Source organism: Rhinoraja longicauda, chromosome 30 (genome assembly GCF_053455715.1).
Source record: "Rhinoraja longicauda isolate Sanriku21f chromosome 30, sRhiLon1.1, whole genome shotgun sequence".
Classification (NCBI taxonomy): domain Eukaryota; kingdom Metazoa; phylum Chordata; class Chondrichthyes; order Rajiformes; family Arhynchobatidae; genus Rhinoraja; species Rhinoraja longicauda.
Genome location: NC_135982.1, coordinates 13,104,513 through 13,131,772, shown reverse-complemented (window position 1 = coordinate 13,131,772; position 27,260 = coordinate 13,104,513). Strand labels below are relative to the sequence as shown.

The 27,260-nt window shown below is 41.5% G+C and overlaps 1 protein-coding gene and 2 long non-coding RNA genes across 3 annotated transcripts in view; 1 reads left to right on the top strand and 2 right to left on the bottom strand.

The window, feature by feature from the left end:
* LOC144607956 (uncharacterized) overlaps positions 1–19,285 on the bottom strand; it is a 22,690-nt gene extending 3,405 nt beyond the window's left edge. The window contains exons 1-2 of the long non-coding RNA XR_013549152.1: positions 19,195–19,285; positions 4,933–5,110 (exon numbers count right to left, since the gene is read on the bottom strand). This is a non-coding gene — a long non-coding RNA (uncharacterized LOC144607956). The remainder of the gene's footprint in view (positions 1–4,932; positions 5,111–19,194) is intronic.
* LOC144607954 (uncharacterized) overlaps positions 1–21,776 on the top strand; it is a 25,326-nt gene extending 3,550 nt beyond the window's left edge. Inside the window, exons 2-6 of the mRNA XM_078425118.1 lie at positions 8,715–8,775; positions 12,290–12,392; positions 12,850–12,975; positions 18,153–18,308; positions 20,780–21,776. Of these exons, the coding sequence (XP_078281244.1) occupies positions 8,761–8,775; positions 12,290–12,392; positions 12,850–12,975; positions 18,153–18,308; positions 20,780–21,531 (1,152 nt within the window). The 5' untranslated portion in view covers positions 8,715–8,760 and the 3' untranslated portion in view covers positions 21,532–21,776. The remainder of the gene's footprint in view (positions 1–8,714; positions 8,776–12,289; positions 12,393–12,849; positions 12,976–18,152; positions 18,309–20,779) is intronic.
* LOC144607957 (uncharacterized) lies at positions 19,286–27,260 on the bottom strand. The gene is made up of 3 exons (XR_013549153.1): positions 27,148–27,260; positions 20,049–20,505; positions 19,286–19,418 (listed from the first exon to the last, which is right to left on the bottom strand). It is a non-coding gene; the product is annotated as an uncharacterized LOC144607957 (long non-coding RNA).

The following is a 27,260-nucleotide window of genomic DNA, read 5'->3' as shown; positions in this document are numbered from 1 at the left end:
ATTTTCTGGACACTGTTAATAAATTCCAGCTTACCCAAGCCCTCAGCACTGTAACACTCCTATTCAATATCCAGGACGTTAAAATCATTTGATAATCCACCCCTATTAATCTTATAGCTAATCCTCTGGTGCAGTGTGCTCCATTCAAAGGCACTCTGTGCTCCCTGATGTGAAACAGACCTATCCTCCTGTGTAGGAAGGAACTGCAGATGTTGACTTCAACCGAAGATAGACACAAAAAGCTGGAGTAACTCAGCGGGTCAGACAGCATCTCTTGAGAAAAATAGACGACCTTTCGGGTTGAGACCCTTCTTTAGTCTGTCTGACCCGCTGAGTTACTCCTGTCTATCTTAGACCTATCTGCCTATTGGCTTCTTCACAATAAGAGAACCAGCCTTGTCCCGTCTCCAGTAACGCCATCCACATATTGTTTGGGACATTTTCCTGAACAGTTAACAAATTTCACCTCAAACAATTCCTTAACAATATAGCATTTCTAGTCATTATGAAAGTTAAAATGACTTAACATTATCGCCCGATAAATCTTGCAGCTATCTGTGAATTCCCTATATATTTGCTCCTCCAATTCCCACTGACTATTCTGGGGGCTATAGGACAAACTGATCACCCCCTTGTTATGTTTGAGTTCCATCCTTTTAGCCTCACTGGACAACCCGTCAAGAGTGTACAGGAGTACGGATGCACTCAGGTCCGTTGTGATAAAATGCTTTTAGAGATTATGTTATTTTAGTTATGACATGTATCAATCCTGACTTAGTAAGGACCTGGATCCACTCCAGTCTGCCCACTGCCACAGCAGATTGACAGCGGATGCGTTCTCGCTGACTCTCCAGTCTGCAGTGGATAACTTGGACACACACCTTCTCCAACACAGCACGCCAAAGATTCTCTGTGCTTCCTCCACCAGTGCTGTATGCTCCTTCTATGGATGCTGCGAAGCATCTCTACTCCAGCTTGAGCTCTCTATTCCCTGGTGCTGTGTGTGTCTTTTATTCCGATGCTGTGTTCTCCTTCCATTGGTGCTGTGTGGTCTCTCTCCTCCAGCACCATGTACGCTCTCACTTCCAGCACTGTGTGTGCTCTCTCCTCAAGCACTGTGTGCACTCTCTCCACCGATGCTTTGTGCACCATCACCGGTGTCCTCTTTCTCTTACTCTCCACCGGCATATTGTGCGCACTCTTCTCTGGCATAATGTGCTCTCTCAGGCACTGTGTGGTCTCTTCCACCGCTGAATGTTCCTCCTCTGAGGCTTTGTGCGCTCTCTCCTCCGACACTATACATAATCTCTCTTCCAGCACTGTGCGCTCTCTTCACCTGCACAGTGTGGGCTCTCCTATCCAGCGCTAGGTGTGCTTACTCCTCCTCCACTGTGTGCACTCTCTTTTCTGGCTCTCTCCACCGTTGCTGTGTTTCCCACCACTTATGCTATGTGCTCACTCCACCGATTCTGTGTACTCCCTCCACTGGCGCTGTGTGCTCTTTCTCCTTCTATGCTGTGTGCACTCTCACCTCTGGTACTCCTCCGGCAATCTGTGCGCTCTCTCCTCCGGCACTTTTTTTTTCCTTCCAAGGACTTTATTCAATATTTGCATATTACAGTATACCAGAAGGTACAAAAACGTTCAATAGTCACATTACATCAGGCAATCATTATAATACAATAGTGGCATCTTTATCTACAATGCACTCGACCCCCCACGGCGACCAGCGTTGACGGACGACCTCCAGAGTCCCCTTGGACACCACGTGTTCCCTCGCCAGGGACATGCGAGCACAGACATAGGCCCGTAAGAGGGGCAGACAGCCGACTCTGGTGTGACCATCGACTACCCGCCGCCTGGACCCACGAATGGCCATCTTGGCCAGGCCCAGGAGCAGACCAACAGAGAGATCCCGCCCTCTCGATCGACCCTCCCCACTCCCTGCCTTGTGCCCAAATACCAGAATCGTGAGACTAAAATGCAACCAAAACTTGAGGAGCAGCCCCTTCAGATATTCGTACAGAGGCTGCAACCTCTCACACTCCATATGCACGTGGAACAGGGTCTCTTCTTCGCCACAGATGTTACAGGCGGCTGGCGAGTCCGTGACCCATGGCTCTGTGCAACACTCTCCACCCCAGGTCCCCGATGTAAAGGGGGAAGACTCCCTTGTAGAGAGACCTCCACTGGGGACCGCTCCAGCCTTCAGGTGGTAACACGGCCAGGGCACGTCCGGACAGAAGACGAGGGTGAGGAAGTATAGAGTGTGCAGGAGCAACCTGTACAGTAAACGTCTCTCCGCGTCACGGAATGGCACGCTGGGCATCCCAGAAAGGCGGCTCATGCTGTATAGGAACAGCTCCCGGAAAAGATTCCGGGGCCTGGGCCCAATGAGCAACTCCGACAGAGCGGGGGTAGGCTTGGTCGGAATCGATCCGAGCACATGCCTCTCCTCGACACCCTCCATGACAGGGTGAGAACCGGCCACCCTCGCAGTTACAACACCCCTCTCCCCCTGAGGAGCAGCGCGCTGGCTGAAGGTGACCAGATTCCTAACTCTTAAGACATCACGGTAGAAGCTGGGCAGATCCCATGTGGCGGGTCGACTGAAGCCTGCCACCCCCCCTCTAGGCAACGACCATGGCAGAAAAAATGCATGACCAGAGTGTGCCATCTAGGAGGGTGCTTCGCGTACACGTACCTCCGCAGGGTCCTGAGACGGAGAGCCGCCACCTGGGTACGCACGCATTCCAAGGACCAGCCACCCTCCTCTAACAGGAGACGAGTCCGCTGCGGAAACCTAGTGCTTCTTGTCTCCCCAGAAGAAACTCACTATCCTCTTATGTACCGTGGGAGCAAAGGTAGAGGGCGGGACATGAGTGGCCAGCCGGTACCATAACTTGGAGGCCACCAGCTGGTTTATGACCAGCACTGTACCTTGAAAGGAAAGCACATTGAGCAAGCCTGACGAGCACTCCTCTGGCACTGTGTATGCTCTCTCCTCCAGTGCAGTGCACTCTCTCCACGGGCATTGTGCATATCCCTCATCAGATGCTGTGTGCTTCCTCTACCTGTGCTGTGTACTCTCTCTACTCTGGCATTGTGTACACACTCTACTCCAGCGCTGTGGGCACCCTCTCCTGTAGTGCTGTGTGCTCCCTCCTCTGGTGTTCTGTTTGTTCTCTCCTAACCTCTTCTGTATCATGGTTGCACTCTCTCCTCTGGCAGTGTGGGCGCTCTCTGGTAATGTCTCCGCTCCCTACTCAGACACTGTGTGTGCTCTCACCACCAGCTGTGTGCTCCTTCCAGTGATGTTGTTATCTCTGCTCTGGCGTTGTGGCCGCTCAACCAGTGCTGCTTGCTCCCAAGGAGTAACTGGAAAGGGGTATGAAGCTTAATAGGAAGAAACACCTGGGCACATGAATTAATTGAACAAAGCCTGCAGCAGAGAAAGCAATCCAGGTAACAGAAAACACAGGCTTCAGCACAAAGTCACACGGCATAATTTCAAAGAGATTTTCAAAAATACTTTTCTCATTGGAGCTTTCATCCCTCGTTTTGGTTCAGGAGCACAAGCCATTGTTTACATGAAACTTGAAAGCACAGAGATACAGAAACAACAATGGAATAGTACCTGAGGTTAAGGAATGGCCATTGTTGTTGAACAGGATCTGTTTAATGTAAATTGGAGGCCAAAGAGGTATAAGATTTATTTGCAGGTTATACAGCCCGGAATGTGAACAGCTGATGACAAGTGTTCCAGCAAAGGGTCCCGAGCAACTCAAAACAAGATGCTAAAGATTGTTTCTTATTTAAGTTTTATTTGTTGCTTCCTACTGCTGGTCATCTACCTCCTGCTGTAAGGATGGAGAATTGTGGTCTCTGCTGCAAGATGTGACCAGCAGGTGAGAAAATGCAGATTCTCTCAGTATCAACTTACTGTATCTGATGGTTACAAATTGTGAGCTCTCAAAATTCTTGCAACAAATCCTGAGCAACAGAAAGTAATGATGTGTGTGCAGAGCCCACAGTAAAATTTGGGTCAATATTCACTCTGTGTGAACCCAAACTGGGATCTGAATTGTGACACACATTTCTGCCGCAAATCATATTGGACACCATTCTGGTTAGTGTGAAAGTAGATGAAGCAGTGAGACACGATGTCAAGGAATATGCAATGCTGACTGACAACAGCTCTTTCATCTTGCTGCTCCTTATTCCAGCTGATACCCTCTGTAAACCGTGCACAGGTCTACACAGATAAGGCAAGATAACTTCCTAATTCTCTTTGCAAGTTCTCATCTTTCTCCTGACTCTGTTACTAGAACCGATATAGATCACCTTTTCAGAATGTCCTGAGCCAGCTCCAAACCATTTTTCCCTGCCATCAGGAAGGTAATACGCCATCGTGGAGTCTTGTTCGTGGCCAATGAAAGGCTTATCTGCACCAATGACAATGGAGTCCCCTCGAACTATTGACTGCCTAGACTTTTCCTTACTACGTTGTACAACAGAACCAGTTGTGCTGGTTGTTCTAGCCGTTCCTGAGAAACCATCCACCCAACAGTATACAAAATGATATATTTTTTTGAGAGAGGAACAGCCACAGGAGAAGCTTGCACGACTTGCCTGACCCTACTGATGGTCACTCATCTAACTGATTGAACTTTTGGCATAACTACGTCCCTGAAACTCCTATGAGTGTCTATGACACTCTCTATGACACTCTCTGCCTCCTGTATGCTCCTCTGTAAGTACAACTGCCAGTCTAACCAATCCATGTAGTCTGCACTTCCTGCAGACATAGTTGTCAGGGAGAGTGGACATCTCAGTGGAGATGTCTTCCACATCTCACAGGAGCTATCCACCCCTCTGAATGCCACAGTCCCTTTAACAAAGAGCAAACTTAAGAAAAAGGAAAAATCTTACCTTGACTTATATTAATGCTGCTCGTCTTCCTAACCGAAGCCTTCACCAAAGCTCACACTTTGATCTACCAGCAGCCCTTCTACCTCAAAACAGTCCATCCCAAAATGGCTGCCTCACTGCAGACCACCTTTCTTTTCTTTGCTGCCATACCTGTTCATGTACATCAGATGTTACAAACCTACAGAAAGATAATTAAAACGTAGCACAGTGTAAAGTTTAATAAAAGTAGATTTCATTGTATCGTTATATGGTTACAAAACATAACTCCAGCTGAAGTTAAAGGTTAGTAAAAGATAAAGTGCTTCCTTCTGATAAGGAACCTTTGGTGAGGTATTTAGAAATGTTGCTCCAAACCTTAACCTCAACCCATCTTGAGTCCTGCACTAAACATAACCCTATAGCTCTAAACCCAGAATCTATCTCTATTCGGTTGAAGGACAAGACAATGAGAAAATGCGAAGCCTAATAAAGACAAGTGGATTTGGACAATGGTAATGATGATGAGAGCTAGATCACAGTGGCAGCATCTAGTGAGACTGAATCTCCTATCTCGCTCAGTTAGCTGAAGAGGGATGATAAACCCACTGCCCACACACTGATGCCCTGACCCAAATGCAAGAAGTGCTTTTGCTCCATATTTCAGGTAGTTCTGCTGCAATTTCATTGAATGAACACAGTGGAGTGGGATTAAGCAGGGGGCAGACATTAAGTATTTAATTCCATTTGTGAAATCTCCTTGACTTTTTCTGCAGTTCTATGTGCTCTAAGAAAGTTTGGGAAACTTACATTAATTACATAGCTTAAGGTAAAGAAATAAAATGTAATTCCTTATTCGCATTTCAGGTGCAGAAGCTGCACGCGGGGTGAGATATTATCACATTAGATCTTGATTCCACCCTGGACTGCTGATAGACGTTAATGTCTACAGGAAAGGATGGCATGAAGCAATCAACATTCTGCCTGTTAACCCGGCCTCACATACTGCCCACGTTTCTATGACAAACACACATCAACATTTTCAAGTAATTTTGGCTTCTTCTCTTCCAAACTATGAGAGAATTGAAATCAAATTACAGAACCTGTTTTCAATGAACAGAAATGAACCCTAGCCTTTGCAATGGATAGTTTCATTGTAAGTTCTTTATTTAAATGAGTATTATTCTCGTATTTAATTTATGACTGGTGGCTGTCAAGCAAAGAACATTGTAGCAAAAACCAAGGCTGGCTAATGCCAATAAGGACATGCTGGTTCTTGTTAAAACACTGAGTTCTATTCTGTATTTAACGGGTCTTGGAACATTTTGTTTGTAATCTTATTAGGAATGTGGTAATTTTATCAACAATAATTATTTTTGAACTGTTAGAAAGTACTAGTAGTCACCGTCTGGTAGAATTTTGCATCCCATTGATGTCTTGGAGCTATAACCGCCTATATCCTGTCCCGATGAATACCACCCAGTCCATCGTGGGTACTGATCTCCCCACCATGGAAGGGAATCATAGGAGGCATTATTTCAAAAAGACAGCCAGCATCATCAAAGAACTACACCAATCTGGCCACACTCTAATTTCATGCCAACCACTGGGAAGAAGGTACAGAAGTCTGAAAACCGTGACCACCTGGTTCAAGAATAGTTTCTGCCCATCATATTCTTGAACACTAAACAACCTCTAACACTACAAAATCACTTGGACTGCCTTTGGTTGCACTAAGGACTTTGGGTGTTTTTGCACAATTATTTGGATTATTAATTTATGTTTTTTTAATTATATATTATTTATGAGGATTGTATTTACAGGCCTGTTATGCTGCTACAAGTAATAATTTAATTGTTCCTTTGTCGGTAGAATAAAACACTCTTGACTCTGGTTGTAGAACAATGATAATAATATTTCAATAGATTTTACATCTTGTGGAATATTCCTATTCATAATGATGTTGTTTTTGTGTTTATTGTAAAACCTTATTTTATCCAGCGATTAGAATAGCTGAAATGAGTCTTTCTGCTCCTTGTTACTCTTGGGCAGTATCTAGGAAGCTTCCAACATCACGTTGAACCTATCTAACTGTGAACAAGGAATGGGTGGCGTTTCGGGTCGCGACCCTTCTTCAGACCCGACCCGACCTCGTCTCGACGCGAAAAGTCATCTATTCCTTCTCTCCAGAGATGCTGTCTGACCCGCTGACTTACTCCAGCATTTTGTGTCTATCTTCGGTTTAAACCAGCATCTGCAGTTTCTTCCTACAAATAACTGTGAACATTTCTGATTCCCACTGTGATAAAGTGGGGGAGTGATTTGGAATCAAAAACATGAGTTCATAATAAACTTCAATTGATGAAAGCAAAGTAGGTCAACATGTACAATTATTGAGGAGAATTTGGTGTAGTTTAATTTGCAAAATAATGATACACTATCCCAAGCACTGAGCACTATGGCAGCAATCTGCATCATCTATACGGTGTTCACTGCAGCAACCAACCAAGGCTCCCTTAAAAGCACCGCACATGCCCATAACCTTAACACCGCCTCTTCTGCTTTCCAGAAGGAGGCATATGGAAAACCCACCTCCTTCATACTCTGCTACTAGTCACACACCATCCTACATTGCTGTGATTCATTAGAAATGCAATGCCTGTACTTCACCATGGTTGGATCCAACTCCTGGAACTCTAAGCCAACCCTTAGTGAAGCAGAGGTTTGGCCAGTTTTAATATTGTATATATTTCTGGGTTCCACATTTTGATAAGATGTTTTCAAAAGTGAATTAAGTGAATGCTCAAAGGAAGAAAATTTGAAAGGCTGTGGATAAAAGAGCTTGTAAATGGGATTGTGGATTGTTGGAAAGACTCTGTACCCTCTACATTGGAAAGACTCTACATTCCCCAACCAACGTCACTGAATGAGTACCTTCATCACAAACGACTGCACTGATTCAAGAAGAAGGTGAATGATTATCTTGTCATGGACAATTAGGTATGGAAGTTAAATGGTGGCCTCACCTTGTAAAGATTGTTAATTTATAAAGTTAGGATGACTTCTTTATTGCTGAACTTAATGCCTGACTAATGGTCAGTATCCCATATGCCTTCGTAATCATGTTATCTAGCCATGCTGCTACCTTCAAGGATCTTGTTCTCCAAGATCCTGCTGCCTCTCAGAATTCCACAGGATCTTCCTTTCATGGAGTATGCCCTAGCCTATGTACTCACAAAATGCATCACCCCACTTATTCGGATTAAATTCCTTCTGCAATTTCTAAGCTCATTTATCTAATTAGCTATCACCGTATAGCCTGACTACCCTCTACTCTATCACCCACTCCACCAATCTTATTGATTATGCCCCTTATATCCACATTCAAATTATTCAGGTAGATATATTACAAACTGTAAGGGTCCCAGTACTAATCCCACTTGGCAGACATCCAATCACAAAAACAACCCTCTCCCATCACCCTCTGTCTACTCTTGCCAACTCATTTTTCGATCCAACCTATCCGTAAAAGCTTTCTCAATGACATGCAGTTCGTGAATACTGGCTGTAACATAGTAACAAAGGAGTTCAAGAGTGTCCTAAATTTAACTTTTCGGAAGAAACGTAATTTCCAACACAAGAGAACTGCAAGTCAGCAAAGGCACTGACCTAGAGCTCTGAACTGAAAATGAGGAAGATCAAATTTGCTATTAAAAGCCGCAACTCATTTTGAGTGAAGCACTAACAATCTGCGTCCAATTTTCAACGAGGTGGAGTGCAATATAATTTTACTAATTGCATTTTAGCTTGGAGTTTGAACTGACGCCTGGGTTCCTGGCACACACGTGAAAGATGGGATATCCTGAGGTGAGTTATTTGGTGCAGTAAACCTCAACAGTTTGTTTCATTACTTTCCTGTCTATAATTGCAGCAGCACTATGATTTGAATTGGTCTCGGTATCATTGTTAAAATTAAATATTTAAATTAAATGAAGAAATACCATTATATTTGGATGACTTGTCAGGCAACTTTCTCCTGGCTAAGTATTAAGAACATCCCATGTAGTGAAACTCTGCCTAGATCAGGTAACAATCCCTCATCATTCTGGAGAGGCAATGGACAGGTGCAACAAGGTTCCCTACAGATCCCCAGATAGCAGGACAGAACAATCAGATGGTTAAAATGGTAAATGGGATGTTTTGCTTTGTCAGCCAAGGCAAAGAATATAAGAGTTCAGAAGTGTGTATAATATCCTGGTCATCATATTACGGGAGAGATGCGATTTCACTGGAGGAGAGGTACAAAAATCATGACGGGTCTGTAAAGTTGTAGCTATGGGGAAGGATTGGATAAGAAATTGAGGCGCAAGGAACCGCAGATGGTGGAATTGTGAGCAAAACACAAAGTGCTGTAGTAACTCAGTGGGTAAGGCAGCATCTGCGGAAGGAATAGACAGGTGACGTTTCTTGTTGAGAATCTTCAGTCTGAAGTTACTCTGGTACTTTGACTTGTTTGATAAGCAAGTGTTGCTTTCTTTACAATAGCTGAAGGAAAACTTAATTAAGCACAGGAAATTTAGGAGGGACTTAGATTTGGTGAATAGCAAGGACCTACTTCCCTAAGCAGAGGGGGTCATAAACCAAGTGCTGAGAGTTGTTAAAGGATTAGAGGTGGGTCGAGGAAAATATTTTTTACTCTGAAAATAGCATATAACATTCATCTCTTTAAAAGGCTACAGAGACAGAAAGCCTCCTCAGATTGAAGCAATACTGGATGTGTACTTTAAGTCTGCGGCTATGAGCTGCAGACGTGGTGTTGGAAAATGGGATAAGATTGCAGAGGTTTTTTTGACCAACAAAGACATGATGGACTAAAAGAAATGTCCACATGATGGATTCCTCTTGAGTTTCAAGTTTACCATGGTTCTAACATAATTTGAATATTGCTGAACTTAAAATCTTTTGCATCTTATGCAATATATTTTACAACTCTTCCATCTTAGGAGATGAACCATGCTTGTTCAACATATTTTCAGTGAAAAATTAGGAATTGCTGTAAATGTTTTTTAGGTTGACAGAGCTAATAAAACAGCTGGCGCTTTAGCACCTTCCATAACTAGAGATGGTCCAAAGCTCTTTTAACATAGAAATGTACAGCACAGGAACATGTCCTTCAGCACATAATGAGCATGATGCCGTTAAACTAATCTTCTCTGCTTGCACATTATTATAGTATTATTGCCAACAGGCAACGGTATTATTGCTATTTCTATCTCAATGGTCTGAATGTACATTCGACAAATTAATTTTACTCTAACCATTTTAGCTGTAGGGTTCATAACAAAGTTTAATATCAACCTAAATTATCTTCAATTGTTGTGGATTCAGTGGGCCAAAGACCCCGTTTCTGTGTGGTACAACTCTGGCTTCTTGGATAGACACAAAATGCTGGAGTAACTCAGCGGGACATGCAGCATCTCTGAGGGGAAGGAATGGGTGACATTTCAGGTCAAGACCCTTCTTCAGACTGAGTCAGGGGAGAGGGAGTCTAGAGATATGGAGGGGTAAGGTGTGAAATAACATATCAAAGTGGACGCTAAGGAAATTTAGAATGGTTCATTGTTAGCTGAGTGGATGGTGACAAGGAGGCATACAATCAGTAAAATTAATCAGTACAGTGAAACTAGTCGGAGAACTAGGGTAGGCTTCTTGGGGTTGACGTGTCAATATTGACTACCATATGTACAACTTTACTTCAGTAACTAGACCACTCTTACTGATTATAAGATATTTTCAGATGCCTTGAGATTGTGAAAGGTGCCGAATAAATGCAAGACTCTCTTTCTGCAGTCCAGCTTTACACAGCCTTCTTTTGATAAAAGTAACAGTAGGCAAATTGTTATTTGATGAGTGGAAATGCACAACACAAAAAAATCCTTTAAACAGAAAGGAATAATTCAGGGCAAAGCCAAACTCTACAAGGTCAGCAGAGAAACATAGGTCCCACCAATTGCTGTACATAAAAATTTTGCATCATAAATCAGCATCCTGTATTCAGCAAGATCCTCTTCCCGTTCTTCTGCCAGACAATGTAGACAACTATGATATGTTGTTTCTGGGTACTAACCCACATTGAACAAAAATTATTAAGGAACATAATTTGGCAACTATTTTTAAATCTGAAATGTCAACACAATGACTGTCAGTTATATGTAAAAATGTAAAGAATTCTGCGATCATTTAACATTTACTACTGATGCTAAATTGTCCCACTGTGCACTATCTTCCAACTCCACTTTCATTCCAATAACAAATGTCAGGAGCTCATGGTCTTTATCACATACCTTAAAACCATCTACTCTGCTGCTTCCCTTCCCTTGACACTGCCTAACCTTTTCCACTGTTCCTCACAGCCCTGCCCTGAACTTCCCTCTTTCCCTAATGTCTCAGGGACTCAGCAACTCCTGCTCCTACAAACTTTTTTCCACTAGACTGCTGATCATTCAGTTCCTCGTTCTTCCTCCTTGATAAGTTAGGGTCACAAATTTCATTCCCCAGTCTATGAATCTGAAGAAGTTTGTTCACATACCAACCAGATCTGACTGAGTTGCACTTTGTTCCACTTATTTGCGCAGTTACTGAGTGTCTTTTTTACCACCTTAGTATTACCAGTTCAGGCCATCCGAAACTCACTACTCATTACTGACTTATTTTAACCAGTTTTGAAAGTCCCTTTCTAGATATTTTCCCTTTAAGAAATGTCCCAAAATCTGTCTCTTTGACCAAGTTTTAATCATCTGTTCCAAAATCTCTGCACGAGGCTTGGCATAATTTTTTTGCTTGATAGCTTTCCTGTTAAGAAGCAACTCGATCAACGGAAGGTGCTGTTATTTTATGGGAGTTTCCTCTTTATGTTTATAGGATGCCTCCATTCATTTTCCCACCTTAATATAAGTATCAAACAGCACGGAGAAAGGTCCTTCGGCCCAACTCGTCCATACTGACCAAGATGCTGCACCTAAGCAAGTTCCATTTACTTCACTATTGTCCCATATCCCTCTAAACCTTTCCTGTCCATGTACATATGTCTTTTAAATGTTGTCAATGTACTTATCTCAACTACTTCCTCTGGCAGCTCGTTCCAGATACCACCCGCTGTATGAAAAGGTTACCCTTCAGTTTCCTATTAACTCTTTCCCCTCTCAAACCTTTGCCATCTAGTTCATAATCCCCCTTCCCTGGGAAAAAAGGCTGTGCATTCACCCTATCTATTCGCCCCATGATTTAATGCACCTCTTTGAGATCACCCCTCCACTTCAGGGCCGTGAGTGTGAGAAGGCTGTGAGAATGCTTCTGTTAAACTGTTCTTCTTTCTATTTAGATTTGTTGCATTCTATTATTGATTTTTAACTTGCAACTGGTGACAAGCTGTGGCTCAGATGAATATAATTTTCAAGACCAGTGTTGCTCCATGTGCCAGCCAGGTAAGTGACAACCTTTGCAAATGAACGTTGCACTGCAAACTTCTCTAACTCTTAAGCTGTTTAAAAAGTGGATAAAACTGTAGTTTTGCTAATACTATTTAATAACATATTTTCCCGTTCAAGTTTTAGCTAAAGTAGTGGTTTTGCACAGATTAGTATTTCTATATATGTGTTTTGAAAACAATAATGTAGAATAATGAAAGATCCTGGTTTATACAATGCCACAACACTGCAACACCAAAGCAGACCAAGTAGAGCTATTATAACATGCTAACTGCTGGAAATTTAAAGAAAAAATAGAAAATGCTATAAATGCTTAGATGGTCAAGCAGCATATTTAGAGTTAACATAGAATTAATTTTTGCATCAGCATCAAATGAACATTTCTCCACAGATGTGTCTGACTTACTGACACTTTCAAGTAATGCACCAGCATTTTTTTTTCTTTTCATTACAGGTACTCGAGTCTCAAAACACTGCACTTCAACATTAGGGACTATGTGCATTTCCTGTACTCATGGAACTTACATGGATCGTTCCAATAGTTTAGAAAAATGCATGAAGTGTAAATATTGTGATTCGGGTAAATATTCATTAACAATTCTTTTATCATGTTTTAATCCAAATACATTCCCACAAAAATTCTGTCCAACGGTTTGAAGGAATATCCATTTGAATAAGATTGATTATTCATCCAATGTCTTGAAACTTTATTCCTCAACTACTTTGCATGTTTTAGAAAATTTTAACAGTCATATAACTGAATGTTTTATAGACTGCAATGGGATGGGAGAGTATATGTAGAAGATTTAGCTTGGCATGTTCGACATGCAGAAATCAAGTTACTGTTAAATTTAGTTGTTTACAATTGTATGAAATTAGTGTATTGGGTTCTACAGTACAGAAACTACCCATTTGGCCCATCACATGCATGCTAACCTTTTTGCCCATCTATATTAATACCATTTGTCTGCATTAGGACCATATATACTTCCTTGCCGTGACTATTCAAGTGCTTATCTAGATGTCTCTCAAACCTAGTAATTATTTCTAATTCCATCACTTCCTCCAGCAACAAGTTCTAGCATCTGTCGGGTAACATGGGAGTCCATGTTTCGGGTTGGGACCCTTCCTGTAGATTGAAAAAGTAGAGAGAAGTAGCCAGTAGGGATGTGGGTGGGAGTGGGCCAACAGCAAGCGAGTGATAAAAAAGCAAGGAGCAGAATGAAACTGCTAGATTCCAGCATCCAGTCTCGTCCTCCCTGCCACCACCCCTCATTCAGTTCCACCTTTCCGTCCTATCAGAATCCACAATCTGCAACCTTTTGTTCTCCAACTATCACCTCCCATCCCCTATTGCTATCCCCACCCTTCCCTCCCCGATGTGTTTTCCGACTTCAGAACATCCTCTAGAAGGGAAGGTGAACAGCCAGAAGTAGTTGTGCACGTGGGCACAAACGATGTCGGGAAGAAGAGGAAGGAGGTTCTGCAAAGTGAGTTTAGAGAGTTAGGAAGAAGACTAAAAAGCAGGACTTCCAGTGTGGTTATCTCTGGATTGCTTAGTGTTTAGAAGGATGAGAGGGGATCTTATAGAAACATATAAAATAATAAAAGGGACAAGCTAGATGCAGGAAAAATGTTCCCAATGTTGGGTGAGTCCAGAACCAGGGGCCAGTCTTAGAATAAAGGGGAGGCCATTTAAAACTGAGGTGAGAAGGAACTTTTTCACCCAGAGTTGTAAATTTGTGAAATTCTCTGCCACAGAGGGCAGTGGAAGCCAAATCACTGGATGGATTTGAGAGTTAGATAGAGCTCTAGGGGCTAGTGGAATCAAGGGATATGGGGAGAAGGCAGGCACAGGTTATTGATTGTGGACGATCAGCCATGATCATAATGAATGGCGGTGCTGGCTTGAAGGGCCGAATGGCCTCCTCCTGCACCTATTTTATATGTTTCTATGCTTCCTGTACCTCATGCTAGTGAGGACAGGAATAGGGAGATAGGGGATATGAATGTATGGCTGTGGGGCTGGTGAAGGGAGCAGGGATTTAGATTTATAGACCACTGGGATCTCTTCTGGGGTGGGGTGACCTGTACAAAAGGGACGGGTTACGCCTTAACTGGAAGGGGACCAACGTTCTTGCAGGCAGGTTTGCTAGTGCTACATGTGTGGGTTTAAACTAAGTAGTGGGGGGGAGGGGTTTACAAATTGGGAGTATAAAGATCTCTAAAATCTAAAAAAATAATAATAAAGATGGTGTAGTGACCGACACAATGGAGTTAAAGGTGAAGCGAATACAGGAAAAATTGCAAAAGACTCCCAAATTAATGGGAAAGTTCAAGAATGGATAAGAGAGTAAGGTCAGGGCCAATAGTGACCGGTGTGCGAGGGGAGGTGAATACCGAAGTTAAAGTGTTGTATTTGAATGCGCGAAGTATAAAAAATAAAGTGCATGAGCTTGAGACTCAGTTAGATATTGGCAAGTATGATGTTGAGGGAATTACAGAGACATGGCTGTAATAGGACCAGGGCTGGGAGTTGAATATTCAGGGATATATAACTTACCGAAAAGACAGACAGGTGGGCAGAGGGGGTGGGGTCACTCTGTTAGTAAGGAATGATATTCAGTCATTGCAAGGGGTCACATAGAATCAGGAGATGTAGAATCAGTATGGACAGAACTGAGGAATTGTAAGGGTAAAAAGACCCTAATAGGAGTTATCTACAGGCCCCCAAACAGTAGCCTGGATATAGGGTGCAAGTTGAATCAAGAGTTAAAATTGGCATGTCGCAAAGGTGGTTGATGGGTGATTTCAACATGCAGGTAGACTGGGAAAATCAGCTTGGTAATGGACCCCAAGAAAGGGAGATTGTAGAGTGCCTCCGAGATGGATTCTTAGAGCAGCTTGTACTGGAGCCTACCAGGGAGAAGATTTAGTGTTGTGTAATGAACCGGATTTGATAAGAGAACTTAAGGTTAAAGAGCCATTAGGAGGTAGTGATCATAATATGATACATTTTAATCTACAATTTGAGAGGGAGAAAGGAAAATTGGAAGTGTCAGTATTGCAGTTGAGCAAGGGGGACTATGAAGGCATGAGGGAGGAGCTGGCCAGAGTTGACTGGAAAGAGACCCTAGCAGGGAAGACGGTGGAACAAGAATGGCAGGTATTTCTGGGAATAATACAGAAAGTGCAGGATCAGTTCATTCCAAAGAGGAAGAAAGATTCTAAGGGGAGTAAGTGGCGACCGTGGCTGACAAGGGAAGTCAGGGACAGTATAAAAATAAAAGAGAAGAAGTATAACATAGCAAAGATGAGCGGGAAGCCAGAGGATTGGGACTCTTCTAAAGAGCAACAGAAGATAACTAAAAAGGCAGTACGGGGAGAAAAGATGAGGTACGAAGGTAAGCTAGTCAAGAATATAAAGGAGGATAGTAAAAGCTTCTTTTGGTATATGAAGAGGAAAAAAAGAGTTAAGGCAAATGTGGGTCCCTTGAAGACAGGTGAATTTATTATGGGGAACAAGGCAGACGAGTTCAACAGGTACTTTGGATCTGTCTTCACTAAGGAAGACACAAACAATCTCCCAGATGCACTAGTGGACAGGGGTCCTAAGGTGACAGAGGAACTGAAGGAAATTCACATTAGGCAGAAAATGGTATTGGGTAGACTGATGGGACTGAAGACTGATAAATCCCCAGAGCCTGATGGTCTGCATACCAGGGTACTTAAAGAAGTGGCTCTAGAAATCGTGGACGCATTGGTGATCATTTTCCAATGTTCTATAGATTCAGGGTCAGTTCCTGTGGATTGGAGGGTAGCTAATGTTATCCCACTTTTTAAGAAAGGAGGGAGAGAGAAAATGAGAAATTATAGACCAGTTAGTGGTGGGGAAGATGATGGAGTCAATTATAAAAGAAGAAATTGTGCAACATTTGGATAGCAGTAACAGGATCGTTCCAAGTCAGAATGGATTTACGAAGGGGAAATCATGCTTTACTAATCTTCTGAACATTTTTGAGCATGTAACAAGAAAAATGAACAAGGGAGAGCCAGTAGATGTAGTGTACCTGGATATTCAGAAAGCCTTTGATAAGGTCCCACATAGGAGATTAGTGCGCAAAATTAGAGCACATAGTATTGGGGGTAGGGTACTGACATGGATAGAAAAATTGGTTGGCAGACAGGAAACAAAGAGTAGGGATTAATGGATCCTTTTCAGAATGGTAGGCAGTGACTAGTGGGGTACCGCAAGGCTCGGTGTTGGGACCGCAGCTATTTACAATATACATTAATGACTTAGATGAAGGGATTAAAAGTAACATTAGCAAATTTGCAGATGACACAAAGCTGGGTGACAGTGTGAACTGTGAGGAGGATGCTATGAGGATGCAGGGTGACTTGGACAGGTTGTGTGAGTGGGCAGATGCATGGCAGATGCAGTTCAATGTGGATAAATGTGAGGTTATCCACTTTGGTGGTAAGAACAGGAAGACAGAGTATTATCTGAATGGTGTCAAGTTAGGAAAAGGGGAAGTACAAAGAGATCTGGGTGTCCTTGTTCATCAGTCACTGAAAGTAAACATGCAGGTACAGCAGGCAGTGAAGAAAACTAATGGCATGTTTGCATTCATGACAAAAGGTATTGAGTATAGGAGCAAAGAGGTCCTTCTGCAGTTGTACAGGGCCCTAGTGAGACCGCACCTGGAGTACTGTGTGCCGTTTTGGTCTCCAAATTTGAGGAAGGACATTCTTGTTATTGAGGGAGTGCAGCGTAGGTTCACTAGGTTAATTCCCGGAATGGCGGGACTGTCGTATGTTGAAAGACTGGAGCGACTGGGCTTGTATGCACTGGAGTTTAGAAGGATGAGAGGGGATCTTATTGAAACATATAAGATTATTAGGGGATTGGACACCCTAGAGGCAGGAGACATGTTCCCAATGTTGGGGGAGTCCAGAACCAGGGGGTCACAGTTTAAGAAGAAGGGGTAGGCCATTTAGAACAGAGATGAAGAAAACCTTTTTTACTCAAGAGTTGTAAATCTGTGGAATTCTCTGTCTCAGAAGGCAGTGGAGGCCAATTCTCTGGATGTTTTCAAGAGAGAGTTAGATAGAGCTCTTAATGATAGCGGAGTCAGGGGTATGGGGAGAGGGGAGGAACAGGGTACTGATTATGGATGATCAGCCATGATCACATTGAATGGCGGTGCTGGCTCGAAGGGCCGAATGGCCTACTCCTGCACCTATTGTCTATTGTTTTCTGCTAATCAACCATTCCTCATCTGCAGACACAAGAAACAGCAAATGCTAGAATCTTGAGCAAAAAACAAGATGATAGAGGAACTTATCGGGTCAGGCAGCATCTGTGGAGGGAACTCATGTTTTGGGTCAGAACCCTTCTTCAGACTGATTCTCACCCGTGTCCACCTATCACTTGCTAGTTCTTGTCCCACCCCTACCAGCACCCCTTCCCTTCACCTCTTATACTGACTACTTCTCCTCTACTCTGACAGTCTAGATGTAGGCTCGAAATGCCAATTGTCCATTTCCCTCCACAAATGTTACCTGACCCACTGAGTTCCTCCAACTGCTCTTATTTTGCTGCAAAAATAACCACAAGTTTTTCTAGCCATAAATTCGAAACCTTTGCTAAACTTTTGTCGTTTCATGCTCTTTGCAACGTACAGTCTTCAATACAACGTTTGATATGGGCTGACAGAAAATTTAATTTGAACCTGATTGTGTTTTAAATTTCAGAGCTGGGACTTGAAACTCAACGAGAGTGCAGTGAAACTCAGGACACAATGTGTGACTGCAAAGAAGGATATTTCTGCTTGGCAAAAACAAAGGACAGATGCCACATGTGTACAAAATATATGACACATTTTTTCAATGACAGTAAAACTGATATAGGTATGTTACTAAATTGGCGATCAGTGGTGATGTGTCAGGTAAGTCACACAGTAACTGTATATGCATGTGGAGCGGGTGGAAATCGATTTTGGACCCTTTCTGGTACCAATTACCAGAAATGTACAGGGGGAAATCCAAATCCACCCCAGAATTCAGGTTAATTAAAAACAAATTGTCTATGCTATGCTATGCTAAACAAAATTCACATTTCAATGCCATAGATGCAAAGTAAATGCAAAGTGCTGCTATCTCTTTTAAAAGCATAGCTGAGAATAGAGCATTATGAAAACCTGGTTTCCTGTGATTGCCCACAATATTCACAAAGCAGAGAAGTGACCTAATTTCACCTGCAACTGCTCCAAAGGAGATGTGCAGATGTATGGGAGCTTTTCATGTGCATGCAAAATACGTAACTTCTTATATGCACAATTATGCCCTGTAGAATTTCCTAGTTGAATTTTGTGAATACACAAGTCATCCCAGAATTACTCTGTTTCCACAACTAGCATGTGGAAATACAACTGCACAATATCTACAAATGTGGAGCCAATATAATAAATTTCTAGACCGATATTTGTTTTCCTGAATCTCTCAAACAACGTGACTCAAATTTACTGGGCCACATATAGGATTACTTTCCATTTGAAACATAAAAGCATCACGCGAGATTACATTTCCATCATCAGTTCTTCTAGAAAATGGTTAACACCCACTCACATTGAAGGGCACATAGAATCGAGTCTAATGAGTCACAATATTAAGTAGCACTACTGATGTTAAGATAACCTGTAGCATAATAGGATAAGTAAATCGTAAAGCGAAATCTAACCATCTCAGCCGATGAAAAAAGTTGGTTTCCACACATGATATCTAGTATTATTATTACCTAGTAATACTGATAATTTGGAGACACAAGGAACTGCAGATCGTGGTGTCTTGCGTCGAACACAACATGCTGGAGTAACTCAGCGAGTCAGGCAAACTCTGGAGAACATGAATAGGCGATGTTTCGGGTCGATACTTTTCTTCAGACTCCTTCGACTGATAACATTGTATTATTGGTTATCATATATTTATTTGTTGTATTCTTGTGTTAATGTGCCTGTAAAGCTGCAACAAGTAAGAATTTTATTTTATTATAAGACTCAATTCTACATGCTTTATATTTTATTCATTTTTTAAATTCCAATCTAGGTGCATATGACAATTGACTATTTGACAATTAAATATTCTTAACTCTAAGTGCTAGATACTGTTTACAACGGGGTGATTTAATAGGTTCAATTAATGGGTGTACATTCTGAACTTATTATCTTTTTCAAATTTGGTGTTTTTATAATCCTGACTAAAATATCCAGAATGATAAAATCGCCTTCAGGGATAGCAGGAAAAGGTACTCCAATGTCCTAATTTACACCAAATATTGGTCAACAAACTAAATATGTCACAATGAAAGCTTTATGAGTTAACATAGTGCCCTGCAGAAATAGATATTGATCCTAAATATTGTCTTAATTAATCAATGCAAGGATAAAGACAGCAAGAGCCAAGAGTGTTTAATTGTCATATGCACCATGAATAGAACAATAGAAATTGTTACCTGCTGCGACTTGACAGGCACATTAATGCAATAACACAAAGTATATAATCAGTAATAACAATAAAATATCAGTTATACTAAGTAACTAAATCATAATAGTTCAAGCTGCATAGTGCAATCTATTAAAAGGTTTATTGTACCTCATTGCTGAGTTAAAGTTGTGCTCCGTAGTTTGAGAGTCTGATGGCTGAAAGGAAAAATTGTTCTTGAAGCTGGAGGTAGCAGATCTCAGGATCTTGTTCCTTCTTCACTATGGTAGCAGCAAGATAAGGCTATGGTCAGGGTGATACAGGTCTTTGATGATATTAGCTGCCTTCTGAAGCAGCCAGTAAATTCCATTGACAGCAGTAAGGTTGGTGTCCAAGGCGGATTAGACAATGTTTACATTTTTGGCAGCCTGCTTTGTTTGTAGCTTTTGAGTTACTGAACCAGGCCATGATAGAATCAGTCAGTGTGCTCTGCACTGCACATCTATAGAAGTCCAATAGAGTATTCAGTAACAAGCCAAATCTTCTCAAACTTCTGAGAAAGTAGTGGTGTTGATAATATTTCTTTGTGCATCAATGTGCTTGGCCCAGGATGGACCGTCAATCAATTCTATTGAAATAGAATTTACACTGCTAAGCTGTGTACAGTAAGTTCTCAGAAAAAACTAAATTATTATGATATGAAGTTGCATGAGGAATATATAATGCCCAGGTAACCTGGGATATCTCCCTTGTTTTTCTCCAAAGTATTACAATGTATTTGCTTACATTCTCTTGGTAGGACCTCAATTTAACATTGTATTAATCATACCATTCATGCTGGTAACGCGATCATAATTTTAGAGCACATTACTAACTTCACTGTTTTCTTTAATCAAATGTAGGTGACCTCAAACAACAAGAAGCGAAACCAACAGCACAGTCAGTATTTACTCAAGCCAATGTTAAACCTATGGAGCCAGATGAAACACAGACTCCGTCGCATCCTATGAACAAAACCCTAAGAAGGAAAACTATTCCTAAACTAGAAACTGACAAACTCCTGAAATGGGAGTTAGCTTCAGAAGCAACCGCAGGAAAGTCCAAGATTGCACGTGGGCAGGAGCCGGCAACAATAAGAAAGACACTCATGACACTGATACAATCAATTGATCAGACATTTCCTAAAGAATCTTTAAAGATTCAGGAGGCAGGAAACAAAGTTCTGACAGAATTTCAAAATAGTGTGCAGACTAACTTGGGAAACATGCAGAATGTAATGCAGGTTGGGCTGGCAGATATTCAAAATTCCATTCAATCCAGCATGGCCGGCTTGCAGGGTACTATAAAAACAGGCATGGAAGAGATTAAGAGTGCACTGCAGACAGGAATGACTGGCATTCAAGAAGCTTTAATTTCCGGGATGGCTGAAGTCAAAGGCATAAAAATTGGTCTCACTGTGACTGATAATACTCTGAAACAAATGCAGGCAAATTCACAATCTAACTTGGTACTGATGACCAAACAGCTTGGTTCACTCATCAATGTATTGACCAGGTCTGCCTTAAACCAGACCATCCCCTTCATCCAGTTTAAGGATATTATTTGTAATAAAGCTGAGGCAATAGAGCCACAAGTAACAACAAAGCAACCTTAAGTTACCTTTCCAGCCCATGAGACAGAGTTCCGTTCAGTTTCCATTTGTGCATAATGTAATAAACTGAGCCGCTGATGTCTTTTACAGTGGCTTAGCCTGCAAGCCAAAGCATGCAGCCAATACATTTCAAAAATGAAAAAAAAACATATTTCTGGATAGTTGTCTCCTTTCATTTGCTTTCCAGAATATAAATACTTGACTTTCAATTTTGCATAGATTTTTTTTTCAATATTGCTAAACTCTAAAACGTCCTTTTATCAAAATTTACTTTCACTTGTCATACTAAAAATAACATGTTAATAAAACCACATACTTGAAGAAATAATTATCTCGATTACCTAAGCGTCAAGTTGATAATCATGTCGATGTTTTCTAAATTTATATTTCTTCCTTTTTGATTTTTCATAATGAAACATTTAATTACACATTCTACTTACATTTCTAATTATACATATATAATTACATTTTCTCAGTGTAAGAGAGTTTAAATTCGCAGTTTGGCAGCATAACTTCATCTTTAATGGAATATGGTTGACACAAGCGTTTGTCAGACAGTCAGTCGTTAGCTGAATAGGGAAATTAAGAAATTAAAAAATAAAAGCCCTTTGCTTGCGCTGCCCAAATTGGAAAAGACTACCAAGAGCAAGATTGCTGCATAAATGTGACTGAGCCAATGTTCAGAACAAAGTCCGTTTAGTTATTTGGAATTAAGACTGGGATAGGAGTATAGGAGGGATTTATCTTTACCAAACAAAATATTCCCAAATTAATCATTAATTACCAAGGACACCATGTCTAGTTTGCTTCAAAACAACCCTATGTGTGGACCATAAGTCAATCATTGGAAATTTTACAGGAAATTATAGGGATTGGGGTGATTTCACAGAACTCGAGGAAAGCTAGAAGTCTTGTTGTTATATTTATCCAGCCTTGAAATTGGACAACCGATATGGTGGATTTAACGTATTTAGTCTTTAAAGTGAAGGCAGACCAGTCTCAAAAACAAAAGCTATTTTACTCAGAAAGGAAAGATACAAAGGCAGAGACAGAGAGAGATATAGAGAGACAGAGACTGAGAGACAGAGACAGTGAGAGATATAGAGAGACAGAGAGAGAGCAGGACATGTTTTTTACGGTTACTTTATGGAATTCATTGCCACAGACAGCTGTGGAGGCCAAGTCAATGGATAATTTTAAGGCGGAGATTGACAGATTTTTGATTAGTAAGGGTGTCAGGGGTTATGGGGCAAAGGCAGGAGAATGGAATTGATAGAAACATAGAAAATAGGTGCAGGAGTAGGCCATTCGGCCATTCGAGCCTGCACCGCCATTCAAATATGATCATGGCTGATCATCCAGCTCAGTAGCCTGTACCTGCCTTCTCTCCATACCCCCTGATCCCTTTAGCAAAAAGGGCCACATCTAACTCCCTCTTAAATATAGCCAATGAACTGGCCTCAACTACCTTCTGTGGCAGAGAATTCCAGACTCACCACTCTCTAGGGAAAGATAGATCAGCCATGATTGAATGGCAGAGTAGACATGATAGGCCGAATGGTCTTATTCTGCTCCTAGAACATGAGTTTTTGAGTGCCAAGTTCCTTGTCAATAATACATAAATGATCATAATAACTCGTGTGTTGTGCTGCTTGACATGTGATTTTCCTATATTGGAGGCATATCTCCAATTCAATAAAATTTGATACCAGAATAATATAGTTGCCAAATCATGATTAAAATATAAATCTTTAAAATGACATGGCCCAAGAATGTGGTTTGTTACATTAAATCATGTTTAGCATTATATAATAAAAACTTGCTTGCACTGTACAACAAGCAAAAGAGGAATATTTCCTGATAATATGTGCTTATAACAATAAACCAGATTAGTCCATCATGTGTCTTGTGTATTCCATTCTAACCTGAAGAAACTGTAAAATTAAAAGCAAAAGCAAAATGTTCAGCATGTCTGCATGTTATTACATTTTTATGGTAATTTTGGATTTATAGTTAAGCATCTCCAACACTGCACATGCGGAAATAATGATAAAGGATTGCAAAAATAAACTCAACCTTGCCACGTCTTTTTTCCACTGATCTCCCCCACCCCTCTAATAGCAATGGTTCATTATTTATCCAAGGGGTAGATCAAATGATTATGTGAACAGAATGCCACTCCTTCAACTTCACTTCACAGAAGAAAAAAAAAAGGATCAATACTGCTACAGCATAAATGTAGTAGTTTGAAACAACTGCTTAGCCATTTCATATATCAGTAAGAAATCAAACCATAATGGTGCAAGTTTGGAATCACCTATAGGACAGACCATGTGAAATTGATAGGTATCTGAAGGACAATTTGATTTTTTAATACATCTTCTATGCCACATCTTTCATGGAAGATAGGATTGGTCCAGATGTTAAGGTCTTAAATAAACACTTCACCCAACCACAGCAAAGATAGCAATTCCTTGATCTCAGCGAGATGATAGCTAGGGAAAGTGTAGCTTTCCACAGGGACTAATGGGGAAATATATGTGTTGGGTCATAGGTTATTCCTAAATGAATATGTATCAACAGTATTCATCTGGAAGAAGATATGGAGATAGAGAGTTAGGGGAGGGAAATGCTGAAATTAAGGTAGATAAATCCTCAGGACCTAATGCTATCTCTGAATGCTTCAGTAAGCAAGGTATGAGATTGCTACGGTTCTGAGGCAGAATATTCTCATTTTTGATAGTCTCGGATACTGTCCAAGAAAACTAGAGGAGATCAAATGTTGTCCCCTCTTCTGGTACTGTACAACAAACAGGAGAAGAATTTTGCTTGATATGTACTCATTGCAATAAGCCAGATATCATAAGGTGTCTTCCATAAAGTCCCAGCCTTTCCAAACTCTTGCTGTAACTCAAGCCCAGCTAAAATTTTGATGGATTTCTTCTGACCCTTTCCAACCTAATGACATCCTTCCTGTAGTTGGGTGTCCAGAAAAGCACAAAGTGTGGTTTTACCAATGACTTGACCAGCTGCATCATGATGTCCCAATATTTGTACTCAATATCCTTCCCAATGAAGGCAAACATACCAAAAGCCTTCACCACACTGCCCACCCAACTCATGATTTTTAGGGAACCATGCACCTGTACTCTTACATCTCTCTGCTCTGCAACACTCTCCATTTACTCTGTAAGTCCATCCCTAGTTTGAATTACCAATGTTCAACATCTCATACTTGCCAGAGTTAAATTCCATTTGCCATTCCTTAGCCACCTTTGCAACTGCTCTAGATCTTGGAGTCCAACACAAAGACAGCCCTGCTGAGCTTTAAGGGGACTTATTCTTTCCCTGGCCACTTTTTCATTCTTAATATACTTGTAGAATTTCTTGGGATTTTTTCTTCACCTTGCCTGCCCTCTCCATGTCATGTCCACTTTTTGCCTCCCAACTACTTTCTTAAGTGTACTCTGTCACGTCTCATATTCCTCGATTCACTTGCCTAAATCTGACAAAGGCCTTCGTTTTCCTGACCAGTGTCAACATTTCTCATCAACCAGGGTTCTCTAAATTTACCAGTCTTGCACTTCATAGACTGCACCTATACTCTTCCTAACTCACTTTTGATAGCCTCCAACTTGCCAGATGTCCCCTTTACCTGCAAACAGACTCTCGCACTCAACCTCTGCAAGTTCCTGCCTAATGTTTCCAAAATTGATCTTGCCCAATTTAAGACCTTAACATCTGGACCAGTCCTATCCTTCTCCATGAATTACGGTCATTGGTTCCAAAGTGCGGCATCCACTGACAATGACACTATCGTCAAGGATGTCCACTATCCAGGCCATGCCTTCTTCTAGCTACCACTGTAAGGTAGTGGGTACAGACGTCTTAAGTCCCACACAACTCGGCACAACTGCTTTCCTGCAACCATCAGGTTTGTGAACCGTCCTGCGCAACCACTTTGGCAAAAGAACACTACAGAGAACCTTTTACATTATGATGGAAGACACAAAATGCTGAATCAGTCTGAAGAAGGGTCTCGACCCAAAACGTCCCACATTCCTTCTCTCCAGAGATGTTGCCTGTCCCGCTGAGTTATTCCAGCATTTTGTATCTACCATCAACTTAGACCAGCATCTGCAGTTCTTTCCTATTATGATCGACTTGCCTTTCAATTGTGTTTTGCACGAATGTCTTATTTATTGAAGTCATTTTTCCCCACTGTCTTGAATGTGTAATTTATGTACAATTTATCTTTTTGCGTATATCTGAGCCTGTTGCTGCTACAAGCAAGATTTTAATTGTTCCTGTACCTCGACATGAGGTATTTATTAAATTTTAAATATATATTTATTAAAATTGTGTTTATTATATATTATCTACATGTATTACAGACCAATTATGTTGCTACAAGTAATAATTTCATTGTTCTGTTATTGATACATATGACAATTAAGTGCTCTTGACTAGAGGGGGGGAGGGAACAGAGTGACAGGAGTGTAGTAAGAAAGGTGTACGCGGAAGTGGAAAGAAAATGTGTAGGGGTGGTTGGGTTGATGAGAAGGGGGGTAGATGAAAAGGACATGGACACTAATTGAAATTGGAGAAATTCATTGGTGAAATTCAATGCCGGCTACCCAAATGTAATACAAGATGGTGTTCTACCAGTTTGATTGTGCCTTAACTCTCGTAGTAGAGGATGTCAAGGACAGACAGGTCGGTACGGGGAAGAGGAACTGGACTTTTGTGGAAGCAGTTGCCTAGTCTGCACTTGGTGTCATCATCATTTAGCATGGAAACAGGCCCTTTGGTCCAACTTGCTCACACAGACCAAGATGTCCCATTTACACTTGTCCCATCTGCCTGTGTTTTGGTCCATATCCTTCTAAACCACTCCTGTCCAAATGTCTTTGAAATGTTGTTATAGTACTTGTCTCAACTATCTTCTCTGGCAGCTAATTTCATTTACTCACTATCCTCTCTGTGATCAGGTTGCCCCTCAGATTCCTATTACATTTTTCCCCTCTCCTTAAACGAATGTCCCCTGGTTCTTGATTCCCCTACTCTGTGCATTCACCCTATCTATTCCCCTCATGATCTAATACCTCTACAGGATCAACCTTCATTGTCCCACGCTCCAAGGAATGCAGTCCTAGCCCGCCCAATTTCTCCCGAAAACTCAAATTCTGGCAACATCCTCATCAAAAATCTCCTGTTTGAGGGAGCCACATTTGAGAGCAATAGGCGAGTTTGGAGGAGGTTCTCCTAACACAAAGAGAATGTTTCCTCTGGCTGAACAATCTAGAACCAGGATGAGAGCAACAAAATAAAGAGTAGGCCTTTGATCTGACGTGAAGAGAAATTTCTTCCGAGGGTGGCGAATCGTTAGAATTTACTGCCTGTGGTAAGTTGTTGTGGAAGCGAAGTCACTGATTACATTCAAAGCTTAGATCAATAGATTACTACCTAATACGAGTTTGATGACATGTATGGAAAGTGCGGGGAGACGGTGCTGAGGTAAATCACCCATGATGGTCTTGTGAATGATGGCGGCGGCTCCTCATTCTTACATAATGACGCCTAGTGGAGCTCCTCCTGTGACTAATGTATCGCCTTTACCTGAAAGGCATCGTTCACGTCAGGCCTTTTCCAACTTTTCCGTTTCCTGAAATATATACATGAAACTAATTTAACACTTTGCGCTCCTTCCTCCCAGTCCGCCCTAAGTCGTG